The sequence below is a fragment of the Odontesthes bonariensis genome, chromosome 1 (genome assembly GCF_027942865.1).
Source record: "Odontesthes bonariensis isolate fOdoBon6 chromosome 1, fOdoBon6.hap1, whole genome shotgun sequence".
NCBI lineage: Eukaryota > Metazoa > Chordata > Actinopteri > Atheriniformes > Atherinopsidae > Odontesthes > Odontesthes bonariensis.
The window spans coordinates 37,078,215-37,088,780 of record NC_134506.1 but is presented as its reverse complement, the minus strand read 5'-3'; the positions used below and the strand labels follow the sequence as shown (position 1 = coordinate 37,088,780).

Sequence of the window (10,566 nt, the reverse complement as noted above, 5' to 3'; positions counted from 1 at the left end):
ATTTCCAACTGCTTGAACATCACTTTTTGTGTCCACTCAAGTCAAGCAAGTGGTTTAAAATGAATATACTATTACTTTGTTATTATGGTACAATATACGCTCCCTGAAATAATTGTAGATGAACTGGAGGATCAGCTGCCAGTGAAAGTAAGCGAGCCATCATCAGCAAGAGTGCACGCAGAGTGATACAGCAGCAGATTAATTTTCCCTGAGGTTGGGATGAGATTTTCAGTAACAACACAGTGGTGTGATATTTCGTTGTCCAAATGCCATTCTGGTGTATGCTGGTGCTCCTTATCAAACCAGCTGTCAGCTGTTTTCAGTTCCTAATTTTTGCCATTTAGGCTATTTTAAATGCCAGTATTCGTGCTGGCTGGCAAGTGACTGTATTCATTGAGTGTCAAAATAGCCTGAGAGTTTTTTTATAAAACTTTCTGTCATGAACGCAAACAGTTAATCTGGATTATGAACTATGTGGACTGAAATATGAATGCAACAGAAAATGTGGTTTTATTTTGTGTAAGATTAGTTAAAAATTGGTTTAACATGTGCAGAGAATCTATTAACTGATGATGTTAAGCTCAATTTGTTCAATATTTTCCAGACCACTGACCAAGCCTGACCATCTTTGTGCCAATAAAATATTCTGAACAGGGTTTCCTCTTTGGTGTGGTACTTTTCCACACAAAAAACACACCTATTCTTAAATATCTCAACACTTACTGGATTTATAGTGAAAACCTGAAAGAAAGTAACAAAAACAGGGACTCCCTGTCACTGCCCAAATTAGCAACACAGCTCACAGTGACAAGTGATGACCTGAACTTTAGTAATTTTCTGCCAGTTTGAAAAGGCAATCCATCTATGTCATTTTATCACCCAGCAGGGGCTCCTGGTTTGGCTTCAGGAGCAAGACGAAGGATGGAGAGGTGAGGGAGCAAGTGTGCAGGTATGTTTTATTGATCAAGCACAAGATGGGAGAAAGCCTGTGAACATGACAGTGAATAATGCATGAAATGAGGGGAGTGGAAACAGAGATCTGCCAAAGCAGCGAGGTGAATTTTAGAAGGAACAGAGGGATGAGAGCAGGCACTAGGCTTTTGAGAGGGTTTGTTGTGATATAAGCAGCCACGGTTCCCAGATGAGGGAGTCAATGAGACATTTTATGCTTGTTTTGGAATTGGTTTGCACACACTTGTATAAGCTTTGCAACTCTTAGTGGGTTTTTCAGGTGAATTGAAATGTGCCATTTCTTTGGCTCCTCTCTCAACATCGATGGCTTTTGACACTTCTTGAGCACAGATGGATACAAGGACTTTAAGAATGAATGAGACTAAGCCAGACCAGGAAGTCATGTACCTCGTTGTGGTTATTATCTGTGTTAGTCTTTGCAGGCATTTTTGTATGAATTTAGTGTTTCTATTTGATTCTTTTGCATATCCCTGTGGCTTATCTAAATTTCTTGACAATTTTTTTTATTTATGTCTGTGGTCATCTGACATTACTCGGTGGTCGTTTTGCTATGTTTATGGTGTTTTTTCATCGCTATTTATACATTTTCTGTCTTTACAGTCACTTCAAACCTCTTTGTGTTTATATTGTGTCTTCTAAATGAGTTCTGCTGGCACAGAATAAAACATAAAAAGGAAAAAAAAAAAAGCATGTGTCCTTTAGAGCTGTTCAGTAATCCAATTCAGAGCCAGGTTGTGTTCATAGTACAAATTACGGGGGGGTTTGACCCCCCCCATTACGACTTCATCCCCCCTAAAAGAGGTCATAATAACAAATTGGGGGGGTTGAAACATTTATCTTTCTCATCCATAATCATAAATATTAAAATACACAGTATATTCCATATTCATGCCAGGAAGATGCGTGTAGTAAAATGTTAGACACCCCTGAAGCGGACTATACCATTTCATTGTCTGTCTGCCTGTCACTCAGTCAGGTTACATGGCACTGAAAGGATCAGATAATTGGCTAATTTACAATAAGATTGAGTTATTAAGTGCATGTAGACATCTTATTCTGACAAGAAATTTAATCGAATCAAGTTACTCGCGATCTGATTAAAGGGATAGTTCGCCTCTTTTGACGTGAAGCTGTATGACATCCCATATTAGCAATATCATTTATGAACATTTTCTTACCCCCTGCTGCGTCCTGTGAGCCGAGTTCCAGCCTCGTTTTGGAGTTGACGAAGGTAGTCCGGCTAGTTGGCTGGGGACACAAAAATAAAGCGTCTTGCTTTTCAAAACATTATGCGTTCAAAAGAGTGATACATTTGCATCACAAAATCGTTGTCCAGGAAAGTCAGACCTCACACGATTTTGTGATGCAAATGTATCACTCTTTTGAACGCATATTGTTTTGAGAAGCAAGACGCTTTATTTTTGTGTCCCCAGCCAACTAGCCGGACTACCTTCGTCAACGCCAAAACGAGACTGGAACTCGGCTCACAGGACGCAGCAGGGGGTAAGAAAATGTTCACAAATGATATTGCTAATATGGGATGTCATACAGCTTCATGTCAAAAGAGGCGAACTATCCCTTTAAGACCCCGAGATAACTCGGTTGAAAGTCAAAATAAACCTTCTTGTAGACGGTGAAGCACGTGGTAAATTAAACTTTGCGTTCTGAGCGTGCTCGAGATTTTTTCCCGGGGTCGGGAACCAGAAGTCGGAAGAGACGATATTACTGTTGTAGTCGCCGTCAGAAAGAAAAACACAACGATGGAGAATGCGCTGTTGTGCATCGCGTTTGTGCAATAAGCAGCTCATCACAAACTAAATATAGAGGGACGTTCCTTCATCTTGCTCTTCATTCGCCATTTTGTCAAATGCGTGAGTTTGGTGTTGAAGGGGTCAACCGGAAGTGGCTCTATTAGCAATAGTTGAAATGGGTACAGCGCCACCTATCGTATCGGAGTATGACACGCTTTGTGCCTCTGATCCGATTCATTCACCGCCATATATCCGAGGATAATTACCCTTGCTCAACTCAATCTTATTGTAATTTAGCCAATTATCTGATCCTTTCAGTGCTATGTAACCGCATTGACTGGCTCACGTCCAAGTCGGAATGTGCACGAAAAAAGGTTTGCGCCAGAGTGTTCTGTTGCAAGTACCTGTATATGAATGTAAGTAGCTATCTAACTAGTTTATTCCACTTAAATTTCTCACTTTCAGAGTTTCAGAATTATATTGTGTCAGGTTTCTTCAGGCAAATGCTTACATGCGTTTATGGCTTTCCATCTAAATGTAAAAAAACGTCATCATGTGAATGTTAGCTCACATGTTATTAAATGTTGGCTGGTACATTATGTGGTATATTATGTGTCCAATTAACTGTAAAATGGTGTAAAATTTGGTTTATCATCATCTACAGACTGCAGACATTTAGTTGAACAAGCAAGATACTGTAAGAATTGTAAGAATTCTGTTAACTGAAACATCATTTTCTCCTGGGTTCCCTTTACACCTTGGAAAAAATGTTGACCCCCCCCCCCAATTGTCACTGTATAATCCGTCTTGAAGACTTAATTTAGGCCAGCATGTTCTTTTACTTTTCAGCTTTTTCATTTGCTCTGTAAGTAATTTCTTAGATGTTCAAGTATAATTTTCACCACCTTGAGAGTTTATTATCTTGCTGCTTTAAGATCACAATAACTGAGGCGTTGGTGGCAGGAATGGAACACAGCGACAGCCTTGTGCGCATAAACCAACATAAGGATGCATTTGGTGTAATCAAGCTTTTGTAAGATGTTTTTGTGTTCACTTAAATCCCACAGACAGTTATTTCCATTTATTGCTCCATATTGCTGTGGCTGTGAAACCTTTGGAGACTCTGCATTGGACAGTTACACACATAAACTTGATTTATTTCCTAATATGAACACTAGATCCTGCATGGAAGCAAAGACCCATGGGTTATATCTAGTCCAACTCCTAAAATCTATTTGTAAAGCTGGTGGTATAATGCTTGGTGTCATGAACTGTCTTGGTATTTTCAAACTACATCTCAGCAGGGGGATTTAGTGTATTGTATGAGTCTGTTAAGTAAAGGAAGAGAGGAAAAATAGAAGCTTTCTAGTGATACTGTAGATAGTCTTAGGGTCAAAACCCATCAGCATTTGAGATTTCTTTGTTTCCAAAACTGATACATTTCCAGATTTATCATCATGTTACTCAAAATACATCCAACTGTGATCTGACAAAATTATAGAGTCTCTCTGTAGTCTCGTATGTGTTGAATTTTTTATTGATGTGTAAAATTTGCATGCCTTTAAAGTTCTGTCAGTGATGCTGGTGTCTTTGCTGCCTGGTTGAAGAAAATTGAAGGCAGTTGTTGAAATATCTAATGTTAGATTATGTGGTTCAATTTATTGCAAATATTATGCATCAATGATGGATGTGTGCATGTGAGGTGTGACAGTTGTTTCTAAAGAGTCATGGGGCTTTAACTTAATTAAAGCTTAAACGGAGCAGATCAAATCAGAGCCCACATACATTATGCAAACCATAAGAACTGCTGCTGGTGTGCTTGATATGTTGTGTGTACATGGCATGCTGCTGTGCTAGTGGCTGATATAGGATAGTAGCTGTTCAAGAGTCCTGGTTCCTTTTTGTCATATTTAGCATTTCATGATACACCAAAAGTTTTCAACTGTTGACAGGGGCCAGTCCAGCACCTGAACTCTACAATGGAGTCATGCTGTTGTAACAGATGCAGCATGTGGTTTAGTACTGTCTTGCTGATATTACCTGGATGAGAACATATGTAACTCTAAAACCTGTACACTATATATCTTTAAGGATTGATGGTGCCTTTCCAGATGTGGACATTGCCTGTTCCATCGGTACAAATATTTTTTTACCTCTATACTATCAGAGATAAAGGCTTTTGAACTTTAGATCCTTCTTCTCTTTAGTCTCGTAGACGTGCCATAGATGATTTCCAAAAAGATTTTTAATTTTTCGATTCATCAGGACACAGAACAGTTTTCAACTTTACTTTCTAAATGAGCTTTGGCCCAGACAACACAGCAGCATTTCTGGATCATGTTTACTCTTTTTTTGCATGGCAGAGCTTTAACCTGCATTTGTAAATGGCACAGTGAACTTTGTTCACAGTGCTGGAAGTGTTCCAGAACCCATCCAATGATTTCCATGACAGACTAATGTCTGTTTTTAATTCAGTGCTCTCTGAGGATCATTGGGCATCCATATAGATTTTCAGCCATGTTCCTTGCACACACAGATGTCTCCTGATCTTTGCAATCCTTTGATGATAATATGTACTGTCGATGATGGAATATTCAGTCTTCACGCCACATTGGGGAACAGTACTCTGAAATTGCTCCACAATCTGTAGATGCTGTCTTTTCAAATTGCTGAACCCCTGCACATCTTTACTTCTTAGACTCTTTTTATACCAAATCATATTGCTGTGTTTGCAAATTAATCTAATTTGTTGCCACATGTTCCTCTAGTTGTCTCTTTAAAATACCATTTACTTTTCCTGCCTTTTGTTGCCCCTGTTCCAATTTTTTTGAGATGTGTTGCTGCCATCAAATTAGAGATGAGCAAATATTTTTCATGAAATAGTTAAATGTCTCAGTTTCAATATTTTATATGTTTATCATGCTCGAGTGTGAAAAATGATAGGTTTATGAGATTTGCTAACCATTGTATTATGTTTTTATTTACATATTATACAGCATCCCCTTTTTTGAATCTGGGGTTAGCCAAAACAAGTTGGTCAGACAAAAGTTGTTCAGTAAATATGACAAGTTTTGTGTCAGGGTGAGTGGAGATGACGAGAGGAGAAGGACACAGATGCAGACATGGACAGGTAGCAAGTAAAGATGAACTAAAATTTGTTTATTAAGAAAATTGTAAGAAAAAGAAGAAGTGACATGGAAAAAACATGCATTGACAACAGCAAGGATCTGGCTGTGTCTATGAGAAACCAGAGAGCTTAAATGCTGTGGGGAACTGATTAGTGACTGACTGTAGCTGACAGAGTGGAGATAGGTATGCAGGGGAACTGATGATAGCTAGGAGTTACGACAAAATACTCAAAACACAAGAAACCACGAGTATAACTAAAAATCAAAAAGAGAAATCAAGACTTGACAAATATAAACTGCAATAAAAACCCATGACTTAACACTCAAGAAAACATAATGGAAACAAAACCCAGAAAATGCCACGACAAAACTGATCCAGAGCCCACAAAATCCACAAACTCTATCATATCGTTGGAGTTCTGACCACTAGACTTTCTCTCCATTTGGAATACTTTGGAAATAGATGAAGTGACTGCTGTTTTTCCACCATACACCGTTTCCTCCCTATAAGCATTTGGGTCCAAATGAATACCAGGAAGACATCATCTTGTAAGAACATGTATGTAGACACCAAAATGCTGAGGAATCAAAGCTAATGTTGCTGCTGTGTAGAGAACAGGGAAAAAAGTGTAGTAACGTAATATGTCCTCAAATGTAAGTTGCTTTGGATAAAAGGGTCTGCCAAACGCATAAACATAAGTTTCACCTTTTGTAATGAGATGGGCTTTGTTTATGAGGCAAGGTACACAGTCATGACTGTGCTGTGTCATACAAGCCTCAGTTAAGCTTGAGTTTGTTACTATTTGAGTTTGTTTTATTAATGTTTTCTGTTTCTGTTCGGAGTTTGTTTAGGTTTGGGAAACAAATGGATGGGGTCACGAAAAAAAGATTCTGATTCCTGTTTTTAAAAAAATGCACCTTTTTAATGTTTTACAGAAAAAAAAAATTGAACGTACTTGATCTTTTTGAGCCAAACAGGGGAAAAAAAAAAAGAAATATCTTGGGGGAGAACAAGCTCTAAAGCTAAAGTCGTATTTTTATGCCATTCTTGGAAACTGGAAGCCAGCAGGAAGTCTGCAGACTGGTTCAGAAGAAGTGTGTGGTTAAAGGAATCTAATCTTCGTGCTCTATGGGTGTAGCATGAATGGCAAAGAGAAGCCGAGGAAAAACGTGTCTTCTTGGTGAATAACTTATGTTAAGATGATCGGGGTTTCTGGACATGTGAGAGACCTCATCCTCTTAACACAACCGTGCGTCTTGCTTACAGTTGCTCATACTTACATTTTGTGATTATTTTTCTGGAGCTTGACGAGGAAATCCTTTCATCTTGCGATACTTAAACATTATTTTTGTCAGGTAGGGGTGGGATGGTAGGACACGGATGTGGACTCAGAGATGTAGAAAGGCAAAACTTGGATTTATTCACAAAAAACAAAGTTCCAAACAAAAGGCGCGGCTGAGCCGGATATCAAAGAACTTAAACTGTGGAATAAATACTGGAAAATAATTGAGGCAAAACAAAAGACTTGACATGGCATGGATAAATGCTTAACTTGAACAGAAACTATGGGGAAAACATGGCTAAATACCGGACCTGGACTAGAAAACCAAGGCATGATTAACACATAAAACACCAAACTAAAAACATGGAGAGAAATCCCATGGCATTACAATTTTCATAACTTTATGTGTTTTATGAATTATTTTTCAGTGACTACTTTCATCTCTACAATTTCATCTGTTGCTGGTCATAAGATTCCATCATAACAGCCTTCAAATCTCTGCGGGAAGCTTGTTTAACAACATATTTAGAGTTTAACAACTCTAAAGGCCTTTGCATGTTGCATTGTAAACTCAATGAATAAATAAAGGTGTAGCCTCACTCTTTTTTAATTAAGAAAAAAATGTAATTGCGCCCCAAAATGGTGAAAGCCAAGAAACATTTCGCCTGAAATTTGTAGAGAATTGTTGCCTGTTATAGTTCTGCCAACTGGGTATAAGCTCTCTACCTTACTACAGGGGGAGATTTGAAACGTTTCCACCAATTTGATTGCTCTGGGACTTGTGCTCTTTGAGGTCCAGATAGTTTAAGGGCATAAAAAGTTGAAGCAATTGCAGAAAATTTGAACAAATGTATAAAGAGTTCAGCCACTTGCAGTACTTGGACTTCAAACCACAGCTGAAAACACTAATGCCTTTCTCTCCTGTGGGGCAATTTAATCGAAGTGTCTCTGGTGTATTAACTTTCCGTATGTACTTTCCGGTGTACTAACGGCCTAAGAGAGGAAATAAAAATAAAAAAGGAACTTACAAAGTAAAAATGACTTTAGGAGACTTCAAAGACTGAAAGAAGAATCTTTGTTATTGGAGCTCTGATTTGTGCTGGGGGACAAATTGCCCCAGGCCAGTCCTCAAGGTTGCTGCCACTGCAATGCTCATTTGAATTCCTTTGACAGAATCCTGATGCAGTTCTAATGCCCCGTGTAAATGTAGTCAATAAATAAACCACGTTTCAGAATTAGCGCTCACCTGTATTGGATACATCTAATTAATGCCTGATTAGTTTGGTGCCACAAAATATTCTAATGAGTCTCAGCAGAGGGACTAAATGAACAATTTCACAAGCTTGTTCGTGGCGAATTTCTGTTATTGCTCTTGAATGCCAGCTGGCTTTTCAGAATGTGAGGCATGATTACAGAAGGATAACACATTAAGCACCTTTTGCATTTCATGTTGAGGAATGACGACATGAAGTGAGCTGATTCGTCGAGCCAAAACATTTAATACACATCATCGCAGGAGACATGCATTTGCAGCACTTCACACAGTCCACTTTTCTCAACTGTAGCTCCCATTTTGAGAACACTTACAAATCATAAAATAATTTAAACCAAAACACATATTAAAAAACGGGTTACACTGTATGTTTTTTTTTTTATACATGTTCATAATACTGTTTCATAAAATGTATCACGGAATTAGCTTTCAACACAGAGCAAACCATATTACTGAGGAATAACACCGACACTGTTCTGGTTGATAGTTAGCAGAAAAAGTGTGAACTGGTGACATCCCAAAGCGAATGCCACAGAGAGGACAAGCAGTGGATAGAAGAGTCTGTCAATGGATCAGGAGAAGGAGAAAGAGGAGGAGGATGGGTCAATATATATGTCCCTCCGAGTGCACTGAAGGGCAGAGGGGTCGATGGCTAGGCGTAGAAAGTCTCAACTTTCACTGCCTGGCAGAACATTGTCATTGAAAAGACCAGACCCAGGATCTGCACAAACACGAGAAACAAATCACACGTTAATGGTATCAGATGTGGAAAGTTGCAGTGGAATTAAAGGAATGGAACTAAAGGAACTCTTCGGCTCGTTTTTCTGCATCATAATGTACCGTTTTGACCATAAATGCCAGAAAGATTAAGTTTATCACACTCTTCTATCCATTCCTAAGATGAAAACAGAGGAGAATCCACCAACTCAAATCTCTGGAGCCTTCACTGAGTGAATTTTGCAGAGATTTCATTTTACCATTCTTTGTATCTTAGCTCCAGCACATCCAGACAAGGTTTAATTTTATATTTCTTTGAAACAAAAAGTTACCCCGCGGATTTAAAAGCTATTCTGCGATCAGTTTCCTGTTCTGAGGTAAATTACATTCAGCTGCGTCATTTCAGTTGTAGTTTTAAACAAACAAAACAGTCGTGTATACTCCTATGTAGTAAACTAACACCTCAGACTTTTTAGTTGATTGATGCACACAAGACAAAATACATTCTAAACATACAGTGATCAGGCATAACATTAATACCACCTGCCTAATATTGTGTGGGTCTCCACATGCATTGATGGAGGACACATTTTGTTTTGAAAGAGTTACAAAAAAAAAAACTAAAGTAATTCAAATATGTACACATAAACTTGACTAAATGTATCCAGTTAGCCCCACGTGCTGCCAAAGCAGCTCAAACCTGTAGGGCCATGGACGGACCACTGGGTTATCCTTCAATGTCTAGCAGCAGGGTGTTGTCAGTGGATGCTTTGTCTCCTGTGAGCTGTGAAGTGTGAGAGCAGCACATTTGTTTTATTTTTTTCCAGCACCAGGATGCTCGATCGGATTGGGATTTGGGGAGTTTGGAGGCCGGGTCAATACTTTAAGCCCCTTTGTTTTGTTCCTCAAGCTGTTTCTGAACAGTTTCAGCAGTGTGGTGGGGAGCATTGTCCTGCTGGGGGAAGCTAAAGCTGTCAGTGAGGTCTGTTTGTATTTGGCTGTTGGTTTTTATTCCACAACAATGTTTTAGGCGGGTGGTACACGAAGAAGTAAAAGCCTACAAATGCCAGGAGCCAAGATTTCCCAGCTTTGCATGGAATGGTAATGAAATGGTCTGAGTTATTTATTTCACTACTCAGCGGCTTGAATACTGTAGCTGTTCAGTGTAAATAAATAATGATAAATATTACACCTACATTGAGTTGTTTATACTTGGTAACTTATCTCATACAGACCTACTGTCTAAAACAGCATTTTTCTCGAACCTCCGCTGATATCTCACTGTGTGTGGGGCAAACAGGGCTTTTACAGAACTATGGCATTTAGCTGCTTAAATGGAGAAAATGGGAAGACTAATGGACACAAATTATTCTCACATGAAAACTTCAGAATTTAAACAGCTCAATGTAGCTGTGATCTAATTGTAGTTATGAGTCGATACC

The 10,566-nt window shown here is 38.8% G+C and overlaps 1 protein-coding gene across 3 annotated transcripts in view; it reads right to left on the bottom strand.

The window, feature by feature from the left end:
* Positions 1 to 8,613: 8,613 nt before the first annotated feature.
* tspan4a (tetraspanin 4a) overlaps positions 8,614 to 10,566 on the bottom strand; it is a 180,841-nt gene continuing 178,888 nt past the window's right edge. For all 3 annotated transcript variants that reach the window (XM_075466290.1, XM_075466299.1, XM_075466283.1), the window contains one exon: positions 8,614 to 9,128. In XM_075466290.1, the coding sequence (XP_075322405.1) occupies positions 9,060 to 9,128 (69 nt within the window). In that variant the 3' untranslated portion in view covers positions 8,614 to 9,059. The remainder of the gene's footprint in view (positions 9,129 to 10,566) is intronic.